General features: G+C 42.6%; 1 protein-coding gene across 5 annotated transcripts in view; it reads left to right on the top strand.

Annotated features, from left to right (window-relative positions):
* Positions 1 to 16,902, top strand: part of SHANK2 (SH3 and multiple ankyrin repeat domains 2) — a 641,049-nt gene that overhangs the window by 179,706 nt on the left and 444,441 nt on the right. For all 5 annotated transcript variants that reach the window (XM_073541767.1, XM_073541764.1, XM_073541768.1 and 2 more), the window contains 3 exons: positions 10,655 to 10,858; positions 12,229 to 12,300; positions 16,044 to 16,152. In XM_073541767.1, coding sequence (XP_073397868.1) covers positions 10,655 to 10,858; positions 12,229 to 12,300; positions 16,044 to 16,152 — 385 coding nt within the window. The remainder of the gene's footprint in view (positions 1 to 10,654; positions 10,859 to 12,228; positions 12,301 to 16,043; positions 16,153 to 16,902) is intronic.

The raw sequence follows: 16,902 nt of genomic DNA, 5'->3' as shown, positions 1-16,902 counted from the left end.
AATCAAAAGGAGCTTCTAGCAGTAGGCTATGCCCTAACACACTTCCTACCCCTACTCCAGAACCACCATGTCCGTATCCTTTCGGACAATCGGGTTACAGTGGCCTATATAAACCACCAGGGGGGAACCAGGTCCCGAACCCTAATGGACACATCCGCCAAAATCCTCAAACTAGCGGAGGCAAACCTATTATCTCTGACAGCCCTACACATCCGCGGTACGGAGAATCAAAGGGCAGACTTTCTGAGCCGCACCCAATTGCGACAGGGGGAATGGGTACTAAAGCAGTCCATTTTTCGGCAGATTGTAAAAATGTGGGGGACCCCAGACGTGGATCTGTTCGCCGACTTCAAAAACAAAAAAGTAGACGCCTTCTGCTCCCTAGATCCCAGGGGGAATCCTCTAACTCTGGACGCATTTATGCTCCCATGGACACAGAATCTAACATATGCCTTTCCCCCAATCATGCTCATTCCAGCAGTCCTAAAGAAAGTCAGGCAGGACAGGGCAAGAATGATACTGATAGCCCCCTTCTGGCCCAAAAGAACCTGGTTTTCCTGGCTAAGAATGCTCTCAGTAACCGATCCATGGGTCCTACCGGATCTCCCGGACCTGCTATCGCAGGGCCCAGTGCTACATCCTCAGGCACCGAACTTCCATTTAACAGCATGGAATTTGAGAGAGCACTGATGAGGGACAGGGGTTTTTCAGAAAACCTGATAACTACACTACAAAAGAGTAGGAAACCGGTTACAATGAGAGCTTATGGTAGAATATGGAAAAAATTTCTATCCACCTCTAGGGCAAAGGTTCAGGACGGGGTTCAGATTGATAAGATCCTAGAATTCCTACAAGTGGACCTGGAACAGGGTCTGGCGGTCAACACATTAAAAGTACAAATAGCGGCATTAGGCGCCCTCTATAACCATGATGTGGCAGGTGACCCCTGGGTAGCACGGTTCATTAAAGCCGCAACCAGATCGACGCCAATAGCCAGTCAAAGATTACCATCATGGGACCTGAATCTTGTACTTTCCACACTGACAGGCCCTCCGTTTGAACCAATTCACTCGGCACCCCTAAAAATCCTATCTCTTAAAACGGTGCTTCTGGTGGCACTAACATCAGCCCGAAGAGTGAGCGATATTCAAGCCTTGTCAGCGGGGCCTCCTTTTACAAAAATTCTAGAGGATAGAGTCATCTTAAAACCTGACCCAGCCTATTTACCTAAAGTGTCATCACATTTTCACAGGTCCCAGGAGGTAGTCCTTCCTTCCTTCTGCCCAAATCCAAAAAATAAGGGGGAAGAAAAGTTCCACACTTTAGATGTTAAAAGGTGCCTAGTACAGTACTTAGAGGCCACCAAAAAGTGTAGGAAGGAAGGCTCTCTCTTTGTATGTTTCCAGGGTCCTCGGAAGGGGCTCAAAGCATCCAAGAGTACCCTGGCAAGCAGGGCTGTGGAGTCGGAGTCGTGGAGTCGGAGTCGGTGCTCATTTTGGTGGAGTTGGAGTCGGTATAAAATGGACCGACTCCGACTCCTAAAATATATAATAAATTGGGTACAGTAATTCAATGCAGGATGTGCTGAATATTTTTTCATAGGAGTTTGGGAAAGTTATGAAATGTCCTATAAATGGCTGTTATATTCCTGATCTAAGGCTACATTCACACACAGCGTTTTTCCTGTGTTTTTTGAGGATACGTTTTTCAGCTGCAAAAGCTGATCATCTTTTTAAAAAACTGCATCACCTGAAAGGTTTTTGAGCTCATAGATAATGTTTTCAATAGCAAAAGCAGATTAGAAATCTGCTCTATCTATCCATTTATCCATATCTGTCTATCCATATCGTATCTGTACCAAAAAGAATGAAAACCGGGTAGTACACCAATATATATTCTGTTCTATCTAAATATCTTGATTATTGGATCATAAAAATGATTAAATGTCTGAGGTTCACATTGTACTACAATAAATTTTTCACTTAAATATAAGCAATATATGTGGGAGTCGGAGTCGTGGAGTCGGAGTCGGAGTTGGAGTCGGAGTCGGTGTAAGGGAAATTGAGGAGTCGGAGTCGCAGGTTTGGCTTACCGACTCCACAGCCCTGCTGGCAAGGTGGATAAGGGATGCGATTGCCCTGGCATATTCATCCAGCGGGAATACCATTCCAGAGGGGCTGAGAGCTCATTCCACAAGGGCAATGGCGACCTCATGGGCTGAAAGATCTGAGGTATCAATAGAACAAATCTGTAAGGCGGCCACCTGGTCATCACCTTCGACCTTTTTTAGGCACTATAGATTAGATCTAGCCTCTACATCTGACCTGACCTTCGGGAGAAGGGTCCTTCAGGCGGTGGTCCCTCCCTAAGCTACCAATCTCTGAAATTCTCTCCGTGGTGCTGTCATGGGTGAGAGAGAATAGCTTAGTTACTCACCGATAACGGTGTTTCTCGGAACCCATGACAGCACCCGCTTATTCCCCTCCCCTTCATGAGTATGGTGAGCACGTGTTATTGTTAGTAGAGTGTTTCCGTTTAGGCACGGTGCTTTGATAAGTAAGCAGTATTATAATATTGTGTATGTATTTCTGTTGTCTAACTAACCTGGAGACCCTCTGATGCTCTGTAACCAACTGAAGGCGGAGGAGAGGTACCGCCCTTTTATCTGTAGGTTCCTGTCCCTGAAGGGCGGATCCCCTCTCTCCGTGGTGCTGTCATGGGTTCCGAGAAACACCGTTATCGGTGAGTAACTAAGCTATTTTGTGGCATTATAAATTCATCATAGTATAAATGGGATTGATTTACGGCGGATTTTACCTGCAAATTTTTGCTGTAAAATCTGTAGCGTATAGTTCATGTGAATGAGATTTCTCATAATTCCATCCTCACACTGCATATCATTTCCAGGCAGATTTTAACATGTGGGGCAATTTTTTTTTTTTTTTAAGTTTGAAACCTGTCAGATCTTAATGTATACAGGGTGCAAGTCTGCATTGAATCCGTTGCTCAATCCAAAGCGAAATCTTCCACTCGTTTGGAGCAGAGAAAAAAAATCCCCTATATGTGATCAAGAGCAGTCTTGCAGTTCATACCCTACGAGCAAAATTTCCTTTATAGTTGTTTGCTTTGCTTTAGGCATACCTGTTTCAATAAGTCACTGGGAGGGTTGTTTATTGATATCAGTGAGCATCATGTAATGCCTTATATTTCCTGTGAAGGCGATGCAGGGGAATTGAGCATGTGCTGCAGGATGCAGAAGCAGACTACTGCAGATCTAAAGGCACCTGAGCAGCTTGGTTCTTCACTGGAAACCCTTCTAACATAACGGGATTATGTACAATATACACCCCTTTAAGTAAAGCACTGTATGTTTACAATTATTCAGTATCAAATGAGCCCCTTATTTTTTTAGCAACTTCCATTTCTGCACTGTCGTAAAAGCAGGCAGGAGTACTCAGCCCACGGGTGATGAAGAGAATGTGTTTAGACAGATTTCCAGTTCTTAAGGCTAATAATACAAATTAGGTTACTTAGGGGAGTGTAGGACGGAGCTGCATGCAAGTACATTTTTTTTTTTTTTTTACGAAGGCGGCTATTAATTTACTGTCGAGACATTGCTAAAGGAGCATAAACTGGTGCGGAGCTTTATAAATAGACGGTAGCTGCGGTGATCCAATAATCTGTGCGATCAGGACACATCCCTTTGCAAGGCAAAGAAACGGATTCCCAAACGCTTCTCCCAGATACGATGTGACAATAAAACGGAGATTAGCTGATATCACTGACACAAACCTTTCTGTGCTGCCGACACTTTACAGAGTTGTGAACATTTGACGACTCCATGTGCTGCCCTCAGCCGGGATATTAGAAGTAGAGATCAGCGAATTTGTTCACATTTTGGCCCCGAATCTGATTTTGACATATTCGGGCCATATTCAAATGCTATTCGTGCCAAATTTTTTTTCTTATGATCGGTTCCGAACATATTCGGTAATTTTTACTCCCACTGATTCTAATGAGGTTCGGCTGTGTTCGACGAATATTGAAAAAACGATATTCGAGTCCGATCGTATTCGGAACCGAATCCTAACAAATTCACTCATCTCTAGTTATCGCCCGCTGTGGCTGGGTATACAGGTTACACAGCTCCATACACCGTGTAGTGGCCGTTCTTAGGTACTGCAGCTCATCTGGAGTGATGGACTAGAAAATCCCGGCAATCAGCATGGTCATCTCACTGGCACATCATTTGTGTCAGTGAAGTGCATGTACAGATTGGCTGCTATTTCTGACTTTTACTCTATGTGCACACGTAGGTGGAAGTGCTGCGGATTTTGAAAAATCCGCAGGTCAAAATACCTGCGGATTAGCCTGCGGTTCAGCCCTGTAGTTTCACACCTCACAATGGTGAAGGTGTGAAACCGCAGTGGAATCCGCACAAAGAATTGACATGCTGCGGATTGTAACCAGCAGCAAATCCGCACAGCGTTTTTGGTTTTACCATTGCAAAGAATGGTAATGTACAACGCAGCAGAAACTGCTGCGGACCCGCAGGGCCAGAAGCGCTGCGGATCTGCAGCAGAATCCGCAACGTGTGCACATAGCCTTAGATGACCACTGTACACTATATACATTGCTGCCTTTGCTTTATGGAGGAGATGAGTTCTTGGCATTTCTAACAGCCATTTAGATGTTGCTTTTCCACCCTTTCTGCGTACATGGGATTCTGTGTACATCATTTTCCCAGTAAACCAGTTAGCGGTGACCTACTCTTCACACATTAAAATGAAACCTATTCTTGCATGTCGTACAGCCGCGTGCACACAGCATCATTTTATCCTCTGCTGAGTATTTCTAGGAACAGACTAGTGTATTATGTTGGCTGTGACATGTCATCAGCATGGAGTCACCTACTGGTATTTTTTTGTGAATTAGCTCTGGCATTAGCATTTCTAAAAGAGCAATACAATCTTAAAGGGGATGTTCAAGATTTAAATAAAATCGCTTATTGGTATTGAGTAGTGATGCCAATAAGTAGCCCTGAAGCCAGTGATTGGCAGATTTGCAGCCTGCAAGCAAGGGATCAGTGGGCAGCTACGAAAGCATCTGTGCTGGTTTGGCAGGTGATTGCAGTCAGACAATCCCTTTAAGGCCGAGGCCAGACGTGCGAGAAACTCGCATGGGTCTCGCACGTCAAAACTGCCGCTGACACTCAGGACCGGAGCGCTCAGCTGCATAGAAATACATGGAGCCGCACACTCCGGTCCCGAGTGCCGGTGGCAGTGCCGAGTATTGACGTGTGAGACTCGTGCGAGTTTCTCGCACGTCTGGCCTCTGCCTAAGTGTGTAGGTCCAAAAATGGAAGTTTATATGACAATTTTCTAATAATAATCATGTAGGTTTGTAAATGATTTTTCTGCCATTAAGTGTTTAGAGCGACTCTACATCCAGCCTCTTCTGAGACTTTAGGAAAAAAAAATGTATAAACATCTGCAAATCATATAAAATAAAACACAACAACCCTCTTACTATTCTCAGTAATCCAGCCTCGATGCTTTCATCGTCCTCACAGTTTTTGATTACAGCCTGTGTGTGACCGCTGCAGGCAATTAGCGCCCACAACCACCTTCCATACTTTTTTTTTTATTGTGACCCATAACCTCGGTAAGACAAGTACTACTTGTTTTTTGTTATATTGCCTTTTTTAAGTTGTTTTTATTTTCTTTAGGAAGTTACCTAGCCCTTATAGTATAGTGGCTGATAACTGGAGACAATAGGTGGCTTTCAACTCCACAATAAATGGATTTAGTGACCTCTTAGTACAACACAGGTACATTCATAAAGCACTTCCAAAGACATTCTTATATTGCGTTAAGGGCTGACACTTCATGAAGAAAGATATTTATATAGTTGATCATTTTGTGTAGGGCTATCGATTCAATAAAGCTATTATCAGAGGGCGATTCGCCTCTGAGCTACAGACCCTGGTAAAAATGCTTGTAAGGTCTCAAAGGAATGACTGGAAAATGTGAAGCCTGAGGTGAGAGTGCGGGTATGTATACTGCATGTATGGATGGAGAATGATAGAGGTGTGATTTGAGAGTAAAACTGTAGAAGATTGGTATGTCCCATGATTGTAGGTCAGGACAGCAGAGTCTGAAATATTAGATATATCTTTACTGGTAAAGACTTTGCATACTATACTACTCAACTCCGCCTATGATGCATAAAAAGAAGCTTCTCACAAACTGTATATCTTCATTTGTCTCCGATCTATTGGTTGGAGACTAGCTACCACAATGTCTCCCATGTACAGCACACACAAGCATAAGGAATGTCTGATTTATTGTCTCCGTGTAGCACACATTCATAAGCAGTAGCATGTAGGACATTATAAAGCTGTTCTGACCATATGTACATGTGAATCCAGCTCCTGTGGTGAGAGAAAAAGAAACACTTACTAGAGAGCAGCTGTGTGAAGGAAATATAACAGTTCTAAGGAGTATAGCTGTGAATCCAGCTCTGTGATGAGATAAAACACTACGAAGCAGCTTTTTGGTGGACATTTTACAACAGTACTGAGCAGTGCAGTGTACATATGAATCAAGCTCTGGAGTGAGATGAAATACTCACTAGAAATCAGCACTGTTGGAAATTATACAGCAGCACTGCACAGCGTAGATGTGAATTCAACTCTTTGTTGTAATACTACACTTACTAGAAAGCAGCAGCACAGTTTATGTATATTAAAAACTCTGCTTTTCGCTCTCATTCTCACTGTTACACCCTTATCATCTCCTTTTGCCAGAGCAATAGGCAGCTGCAATCTGACCCATCTTTTCTTGAGGAGGACTGATTTTGGAAATTTTCCAGATTGAATCATGAGTTTAGGAGGCAGTGAGGAGAAATGTCTGATAAGTGGAGAACATAGCACCTTTCTCTGATAAGATGTTGCAGAGCTTCTAATATTCACTTGTACTATTGATTGAAGTGAACTTTGTGGAATAACAGCGAGGAGGCAGGGAGGAGAAATGTTTCATAAGTGGAGAAAGAAGCATGTTTCTCTGATGTTACAGAGTTTCTAATATTCACTTGTACTATTGATTGAAGTGAACTTTGTGGAATAACAGCGAGGAGGCAGGGAGGAGAAATGTTTCATAAGTGGAGAACGAAGCATGTTTCTCTGATGTTACAGAGTTTCTAATATTCACTTGTACTATTGATTGAAGTGAACCTTGTGGAATAACAGCGAGGAGGCAGGAAGGAGAAATGTTTCATAAGTGGAGAACGAAGCATGTTTCTCTGATGTTATAGAGTTTCTAATATTCACTTGTACTATTGATTGAAGTGAACCTTGTGGAATAACAGCGACCATTTGTTACGCTTCTTTTCCATGTGCTTTGTCCTTTGTAGCCTCTTGTCACTTCAGCTAATATTTGAGGCTCCTGAGCAAGAGACTCGGGTCCCATTTTTCAAGAGTGTATAAAATAGATAAAGTAGTAAAACTGATCAATCATAGTGACAGCAGGAAATTAAACCTGGTCTCAGATTGTTTACTACAGACAACAAAGCAAGTTGTTATGTCAGGGAGTTGCAATAATAATAATAATAATAATGTTTATTTATATAACGCCAACATATTCCGCAGCGCTTTACAATTAGGCGGGGACATGTACAGACAATAAATTCAATACAAGTTAAGACAATTTAAACAGTGACATTAGGAGTGAGGTCCCTGCTCGCAAGCTTACACTCTACAAGGAAATGGGGGGGACACCGTAGGTGAAAAGTGCTTGTTATTTCAGGTCTGGCAATTATAATAAATAGGGATTTTCATATCAAGCTGCATGATCCGGTCATCAGCCCGTGTGTTTAAGTGCAATAGTCAAGTATCAAGTGCAGTTATCGTGTGCATGGAGGGTGGAGACAGATGAATAGTAGGGTGCAGATTCAGAATAATATTTGGAAGGAGGGAACAGGGCAAAGTTAGTTTGCTGAGTAGTTGATGTGGCAGGCTTGTTTGAAGAGATGGGTTTTCAAAGCGCACTTGAATAGGTCGGAGCTAGGTATCAGTCTGATCGTCTGGGGAAGTGCATTCCAGAGAGCTGGAGCAGCACGAGAGAAGTCTTGGGAGACGGAGGTGCGAGGTTCGAATTACGGGGGATGTTAGTCTTAGGTCGTTTGTAGAACGGAGGGCACGTGTAGGGCGATAGACAGAGATGAGAGAGGAGATATAAGGCGGTGCAGAACAGTGGAGAGCTTTGTGGGTGAGAGAGATGAGTTTATACTGGACCCTGTAGCGAATAGGTAGCCAGTGTAATGACTGACACAAGATGGAGGCATCGGTGAAGCGGCTGGACAGAAATATGACCCTGGCTGCCGCATTCAAGATGGATTGGAGAGGAGAGGGAGACCTATCAGAAGAGAGTTGCAGTAGTCCAGTCGAGAATGAATAAGAGCGACAGTAAGAGTCTTAGCAGTTTCAAAGGTGAGAAAAGGTCGGACTCTGGAGATGTTTTTAAGATGCAGGTGACAAGAGCGAGTGAGTGATTGGATATAGTGAGTAAAGGAAAGTTCGGTGTCGAATATGACCCCAAGACAGCGGGCATGCTGCTTGGGAGTTATGGTTGAACCCTCCAGGGTTATTTCGATGTTAAGCACCCGTCACACACACAGCGATCTCGCTAGCAAGATCAGTCCTGAGTCACAAGTTTTGTGACGCAACAGCGATCTCACCAGTGAGATCGCTGTCTGTGACACTGATCAGCGACCGGCCCCCCTGCCAGGTATCGCTGATCGTCCTGGAATGGCCAGGACATCTTTTTGATCGCTGGTCTCTCACTGGCCAGCACGCATCGCTGTGTGTGGCAGGCAGGAGACCAGCGATCAGTGAGCTGGAGCTGGTAACCAAGGTGCACATCGGGTTTTTAAGCGTACCATGGTTACCAGCTCCCTGCACCAGCGCGCTGGTACTAAGGTACACAGCGGGTAATTAAGCAACATGCGTCGCTTGTTACCCGCGTGTCGCTGTCCTGATTGCTGGTGAAGCTGCCTGTTCGGCAGCTCACCAGCGATCATGTAGCGACACAGCAGCGATCCTGACAAGTTCATATCGTTGTCGGGATCGCTGATGAGTCGCTATGTGTGACGGGGCCCTTAGGTACAGTGAGGTTAGTAGAGGGGAGAAACACAAGAAGTTCAGTTTTGGAGAGATTTAGTTTCAGATAGAGGGAGGACATGATGTTAGAGACAGCAGACAGACAATCCTTGGTATTTTGAATTAGGGTAGGGGTGATATCAATAGATGAGGAACTGTAAGGCCAGAATCACACATGCGAGGAATATGGCCGAGTCTCGCATGTTAATACCCGGCACTCGGATCGGAGCATGCGGCTGCATAGCAATACATGGAGCCGCATGCTCCGCTCCTGAGTGCTGGCGGCAGTGCCGGGTATTAACATGTGAGACTCTGCATTATTCCTCGCGTGTGTGATCCCAGCTTAAGAAAGGTGGAGCAGTTCTCAGTAGCAACCACTCAGGTGACTGCTATTCTGTTTTTAGACAGCCCACCCATGACAGTCTGGGTGGGTCATGACAACTGCTGTTCAGGACCTGGCAAGATGGGTGGACCAACTATGTGACAATCTGGAATGCAAGTCTTTAGATATAAGCTTTTATTTATTTTTCTCTCTCATGTGTGACTTTAAAGGTAAAGGGATTGTTAGCTGTAGGAAACTGATTTTCATACATCCTATTAGGATTTCTTCTAAGGATTCTCACAAAGAGTGTCTCTCACTTTCAGTTCCGTTCAAAACTGCAACTCTTCCACACAATAAAAAACACACAAAAAAAGTCATGAATGTAAATAGCTATGTAAAAAAAGACAGTTGTGACTCTTCGAAGTTGAGGGAGATTTCAGCTGCCTACTAAACTTTATTTAGAAGATAGAGTAAGAGAGACAAAAAGGCAAGGATTCTCAATCCCTTGTTCCTGCTCTTTAGTAAGTGTTTTATCTTTTTTTCCCGAGTTGGATTCACATCTACACTGCTCAGTACTGTAGTATAAATTCCTCTATGTTGCTGTTTTTTTTTGTAAGTATTTATATAATTCCATTCCTTTATTCACAGCAGCACTGCACATTGCTACGGTGTGATGTCCTCCATGCTGCTTCTGAACATTGTTGTATAATCACCTACAAAAAAAATGACCTAAGTAATTAACCTAAAGGAACCGGTGGCATCGGGTGTAAACACAGTGGAGTACAATCCATACTCGGCTTGCTAAATTATTATACAGTCTGTCTACCTTGCCTGTGAGTCATTTGTGTCCTGGTTTTTATGTCAAACATGATCCATGTGCAGGGATTTACAGTATTACTAAGCTACTGCTGTGGCACTGGTACATATATCCTTTTTGTATTGGGGTGTATCTATTTAAGCACTTAGCACCAAAAATGTCAGAATTTTTCTAAAGGTCTATGGTCATTATAACTTTCTCCATCTGTCAGCTTCTTGCAAAAAGTTTTTTGTTAATTTTTTTTTAACTTTCACTACTTTATAATTTTTTCCTGTTATTTTTTTAAATAAAACAAGATGAGCAGCTGTGTCTTTATTGCTGTTAAAACTGATTATTTTTCACTCTTTATCCTTTACAGAAATGTATCCGGTTTAACCCCGATGCCACCGTTTGGGTGGCAAAGCAGAGGATTTTATGCACTCTCAATCAGAGCCTGAAGGATGTTCTCAACTACGGCCTTTACCAACCTTTCAGCAATGGCAGAGATGGAAAATATCTTGATGAAGAACGACTACTCCGGGAATATCCTCAACCCATGAGCAGAGGTGTGCCTTCATTGGAGGTCAGTGAACCGGCTTTTTTTTTTTTTTAAAGTCAGCTTATGTGACGTAATTTATTTGGGCATCCATTTAATATCCATTTTGTTTTTTGCTGACTCATTGACTCAAATGGGAGAGTTTGAACCCAGATTAATAACATAAATGTCTTCTCACTTTTTTTATTTTTTTGGGGGGACACTTGGTCCACAAAATTAAATTGGATCTAGCAAAAGCACCATAAAATATAATGGGTATGTAGTCTATCTAAAAGAAAAAAAAAATGCACATCCTACTGTAACAGTTTTCCATGTGCCCTGTTGTATTTTACAGGAGAATTCCACCTGAAAAAGCGCTCAATAATTGTTAAAACAATGATTGTATGCACAGCAATGTGAAAACATCCTGCTGTGCACATGTTCTGTCTTTCTTCTTTTAACTGAACTGCTTCAGGCTTCAAAAGCTGTGATAGTAAGGTGCAAAACTTCAGCTTCAAGATCACTATAATTTTGCATAAGAAATAGTAAAGAAAATAAAACGCTGATGGCAAAGCCACTTCAAAAATAACTAAACTAACTGGACAGACGATAATGAAACTGCTTCAGAAAAAAATGCCGCTGTTTTCTGAAAGTGTCTTCTACGCCAAAAACAGTGTATTTGCATAGTACCATTAGGTGATGTTCACACTGAGGTTTTTTTTTTTGTTTTTTTTATAAGTTGAGAAATGATGATTTTTTTCTAGCAGAGACTACTGCTTCATCACAGTGCCTGGTTTGAAGTGGATTTAATCAGGATCCACTTCAAACAGGTGACATTCTCTTTTTTTTTTTTTTTTCTCCCACCAGACATTGTTCAAAAACTCTTCAAGTAAAAAAAAAAAAGCTAAAAAAACCCCCTCCACATATGAACAGCAAAGTGGATTTTCCATAGAAATGAATTGTAATAGTTTTTCAAGTGTTTTTTTTATGTTGATTTTGAAGCAAATCCACTCCAAAAACTCAGTGTGAACAAAGAATATATGAATATAGTGAGAATCCCCTGACAGCTGCAACATTTTTTTTTTTTAGTAACCACAGCTGATCGCTGGGGGTTTTTAAAGCCAGATCTTCAGCAATTACCTAATTGGGCCACCTTAATTTTTATAAGGGGATTTTATAATGGGACACTCCTTTTAAATACTGACGTACCGTGATTGAGGTTCATGAAACAGGGCAAGTGGTTAGTTACCCTCTGCAGCCAGTCACATTGCTCTTTATTATTTTCAAGTCACCAAATATTGAGAGATGGCCATTGCTTGATATGATAAGCTGCAGCTCTTGCTATGGTAAATCTCCTCCAATACTAGTATCACATACATTGATATTTCGATTTAGTGCTCTTGCTTTTTTCTTTGCAGTTTCGCTATAAGAAGAGACTGTACAAACAATCCAGCATTGATGAGAAGCAGATTGCCAAGCTCCACACCAAGGTATGTTCAGTGTATTTCCTCCTTTACTTAATTAGTGTCTCTTAAAGTCTGCTAATAATATAAAATAAAAGTGCAACGTGTCATTATGGGCATAAGTGGTGGCAAATATCCTATTGTTCTGGTATCTGCATGTATCACAAGGTCATTATCTCAGATCACGTGCCTGTGTCAATGGGTCATTGTTCTTTAATATCAGGTGTCCCTTGTACCAGAATCCTGTAGCCATATGTGTCCTGTTATATCCTATTGTTCTATTGTTTTGGAACTAATTTGTATCCTGCTATTCTGGAGCTTTCTAGGGCACATTTACATTTCATTTTAGAAGCTGCTGTTTGGCCAAGAGGGTTCATGCAAACCAACAGATTTCTTCTTAGCCACCTTGATTGGCACTTTGAGGGGACGAATAATGGTTATTATTGTAGTGTCTAATGTAGCTCTCTAACTGGGTTCACATGTCTGCTAAAATGTCAATGTTTGGTTAAATTATCTCATGGTAAACTGCCTTAAAAGCTGCGTTCCCACAATGAACTTTTGGTGACTTTTTTTTCTTGAAAAAATACAAGTAACCTATTTTACATAATGGGTGCAGAAAATCTGTATCATCAAAAACTCATCTTGGGAAAGTAGCCTTAAGCCAGAGTCACACTACCATATAACACAGCTGAGTGCTATACAATAAAACACTGCATAGCACTCGGCTCAGTGCTGTTTTCTGGGGCAGATCACATCCGAGGGGACTCTGTGGCGACTCCTGCTGTATATAGGGGACTTTGTGAGGACTCCTGCTGTATATGGACGGCTCTGTGAGGGCTCCTGCTGTATATCAGAAAACACCAGCGATTGTCTAAACGCTGTGTCTAATATCATGTCCTCACTATATCTGAAACTGAACCTGTCAAAGACTGAACTTGTGTTTCCTCCCGCTACTAATGTACCTATACCAGACATTGCCATTTCCGTGTGTGGTTCCACTATTACTCCCCAGCAACATGCCCGCTGTCTTGGCGTCATACTTGACTCCGAGCTTTCCTTTGCCCCCCACATTCGATCACTGTCTCGCTCTTGTCATCTGCACCTCAAAAACATTTCTAGAATTCGACCTTTTCTTACTTTTGACTCCGCAAAAACTCTTACTATTTCTCTTATTCATTCTCGACTGACTATTGTTAAATCGGTCTCCCTCTTACCAAACGCTCCCCTCTCCAATCTGTCTTGAATGCTGCAGCTAGGATCATATTCCTCACCAATCGTTACTCCGATGCCTCTACCTTGTGCCAGTCATTACACTGGCTACCCATCCACTCCAGAATTCAGTATAAACTTATTACCCTCACCCACAAAGCCCTCCATGGCTCAGCACCACCCTACATCTCCTCCCTTGTTTCAGTATACCACCCCTACCCGCGCCCTCCGTTCTGCTGATGACCTGAGGTTAGCATCCTCAATAATCAGAACCTCCCACTCCCGTCTCCAAGACTTTACACGTGCTGCGCCAATTCTTTGGAATGCACTTCGTCAATACGATTTGTCCCCAATCCCCACAATTTTAAGAGTGCCCTGAAAACGCATTTATTCAGACTGGCCTACCGCCTCAATACATTAACTTAATCTATCCCTGTGTGGCACAGCCAAAATTTTTACCATAACCAGGTTCCCCGCATCATGTTCTCACATGCTTTATGCATCCATTAGCCCTCTGTGTCTGTACTGTTACACACTTAACATTATGGCTGGTCCATACAATCAGGGCAACTGTTACCATCCACCTTTCATGTCTCCCCTTTTTCCTTATAGATTGTAAGCTTGCGAGCAGGGCCCTCACTCCTCTTGGTATCTGTTATGATCTATGTGATTATTGTTATGCTGTAATGTCTATTGTCTGTACAAGTCCCCTCTGAAATGTAAAGTGCTGCGGAATATGTCGGCGCTATAGAAATAAAATTTATTATTTATTAATATTATTATATTGGGGGCTTTGTGAAGGCTCCTGCTTTAAATAGGAGACTCTGTGAGGGTTCCTGATGTATATTGGGGGCTCTGTGAGGGCTCACACTGCATATAGGGAGGCTCCTGCTGTACATGGGGGGGGGGGGATCTGTGATGGCTCCTGCCGTATATAGGGGGCTCTGTGAGGGCTCCTGCTGTATATAAATCCAAATTTATATTGTGAGCCCCATCGGGGACAGTGCCAATAATGTCTGTAAAGCGCTGTGGAATTAATGGCGCTATATAAATGAGTAAAATAAATAATCTGCGACTATTGTATTATGCAGATTTAGGCATGAGAGAACAATTGCAGCCTGACTCGGCTCACGCGCATTCATATAAGTCTATGGGTGTGAGTGAATCCTCGGACTGCACTCAGACTGATCCATGCCTCTTCAGGTATCTTAAAACTGTACCCAAGGATGAGCCAGACTTGTTCAAGTCCACAATTCTCTTCCTGATATCTTGGCTGGTTTCTTTAGACTTTCCCATGATGCTGCACAAAAAAAGCAGTGTGTTTCAGGTGTGCATTAAAATACATTCACATGTGTGCCTCTAATTAACTCAGATGTTGCCAAAAAACCTTACAGAATGCTGTAGATAAGCCCTTAATGGCAGTGGCCGCAGCTTATATGCGAAAAATGAGGTGACAGATTCCCTTTAATAATTATGGTAATCCTAATTGACCTAAAACGGGAAAGATTTATTCTGATTTCATGTCAGATATTGAGAAAAACCTGCAGATGTGTCTTTCTATATAGTGGATGGAAACGTCTGGTTTCAACTGTAGCAGAATTAAAGCATGCACAGCCCCGCTCTCAAGATCACTGGTTGTCTCATTGATCGTACTCCCAGCGATCACTGTTATTCCCTATTCTATGGAGGTTTCCACTGCATCACAATTATCTGTGTTTTTCTACTTGGGGAATAGCCATACTTGTTGGAAAGGTCCCTAGGTATTACACTAATCACAAAGCGACTTTCTTTCGGAATCCCCATCCATCAGCTGTAATCTATAGGAAACCTGGCAGTAAAAGGTCAATTTTTTTTTTGCAGTGATTGTGCAAGGGTTAATGAAGCATTACACAGTACCCATTCACATCAATATGTAGTGTGTGTGTATATAGGACAAGGTAGGTCCTCCAGAAGAAGAAAAAAAATCTTTTTGTGACCTTCCTCCAATCTGGTCAAGAGATGAGGATCCTAAACACAGGACCCCCTTTTATAATGGGGTGTATGGACATGGGAGATGTATAAACTGGACAAACTGTTTTCTTATACCTGCTAGCAATCAGCTAATCACCCCTGATCCATTATCTGAACTCCTTGGTGTTCATTTGTTATTGTCAGGGAAAATAAATGGAGACATCTATTGCTCACATACTAATAAATGGGCATTCGTCCACAATGAGTGCTCCAGAGTGCAAAGCGGCTGATTTTCAGAGACTGTCTACTCCAGCTTAATTCAGTAGAGGGCTGGCATCTAAAAAATCCCCCATAATAACAGATCTGGAAACATGAACAGGGGTTATCCTAAGGATACAATTTCTTTCAGTTAAACCTTCCACTTCTATGGACATAAAGATCACGGTGATTTACAGAACTGGTTTTGCAGTCAAGAACTATTATTATATTTCTTATTTATGGGTTACTTTATAAAAAATTATGTGTCCCTGAAGCTCTCGAAATAACCAGTGTCTTCTGAACAAACCTAGTGAATGTTTTTTATTTTTTTTTTTTTTAATATATAATTTCAGGCGAGTTTACGGAAATTCATGGATTACATTCAGCACTGTTCAGTGGATAAAGTCTGCAAGATGTTAGATCGAGGGTTGGACCCGAATTACCATGATCCGGAAACTGGTGGTAAGAGTACAGGGCATTCTCCTGATGCAAATATTTAGTGGTAATGTACAGGCCAAGAGTTATATTTTAAAAGTGTTTTTCCTGCATGTTGGACGGTATGTTATAGATTTTCAGACATTAACAACATTTTCCATTTTAAAGACCCTTTACATTTAGCGATGCACCAGCGATCCCGACCACGATACGACCCGGTCAGGATCGCTGGTGCATCGCTAAATGGTCGCTAGTGAGCTGCCACACATGCAGATCACAGAGCCATGCAGCGACGCAACAGTGGTCGTTACTTACCTTTCAGACGCGGCGATCCTGACGTCCTCCCGCCCGCGTCCACGCGTCGCTCGTCGGTGCCAGCAGGAAGCGCCCGACGAGAAATGGACCTGAACGATATCGCGCTATCAGCGACAGACAGCGGGGGAGCCGGTCGGAGGTAAGTATCACACATAGCGATATCGCTAGCAATATCGTTGCTGCGTCACAAAATCGGTGATGCTTTAGCGATATTGCTATCGATATCGCTACGTGTAAAACCCCCTTAAGGCTCTTTCCCTGTAATGGACAATAATAAAATCAGATGGTACTCGTCATTACTGGGTGCAGTGATGGATCTCCACTGCTGCTACTGGTCTCTGACTTCAGCGGTGATGACATGATTATAGCGCAAATCACTTCCACAGCCAATCACAGAGCTCAGCGGCTCGTGCTGGACCTCAGTGATTGGCTACAGCAAGAATATGCATGTCACCGCTACAG

The sequence above is a fragment of the Dendrobates tinctorius genome, unplaced genomic scaffold (genome assembly GCF_039654945.1).
Source record: "Dendrobates tinctorius isolate UK_male_01 unplaced genomic scaffold, ASM3965494v1 ptg000124l, whole genome shotgun sequence".
Classification (NCBI taxonomy): domain Eukaryota; kingdom Metazoa; phylum Chordata; class Amphibia; order Anura; family Dendrobatidae; genus Dendrobates; species Dendrobates tinctorius.
The sequence above is the reverse complement of the archived record's forward strand: the minus strand, read 5'-3'. Positions and strand labels throughout refer to the sequence as shown.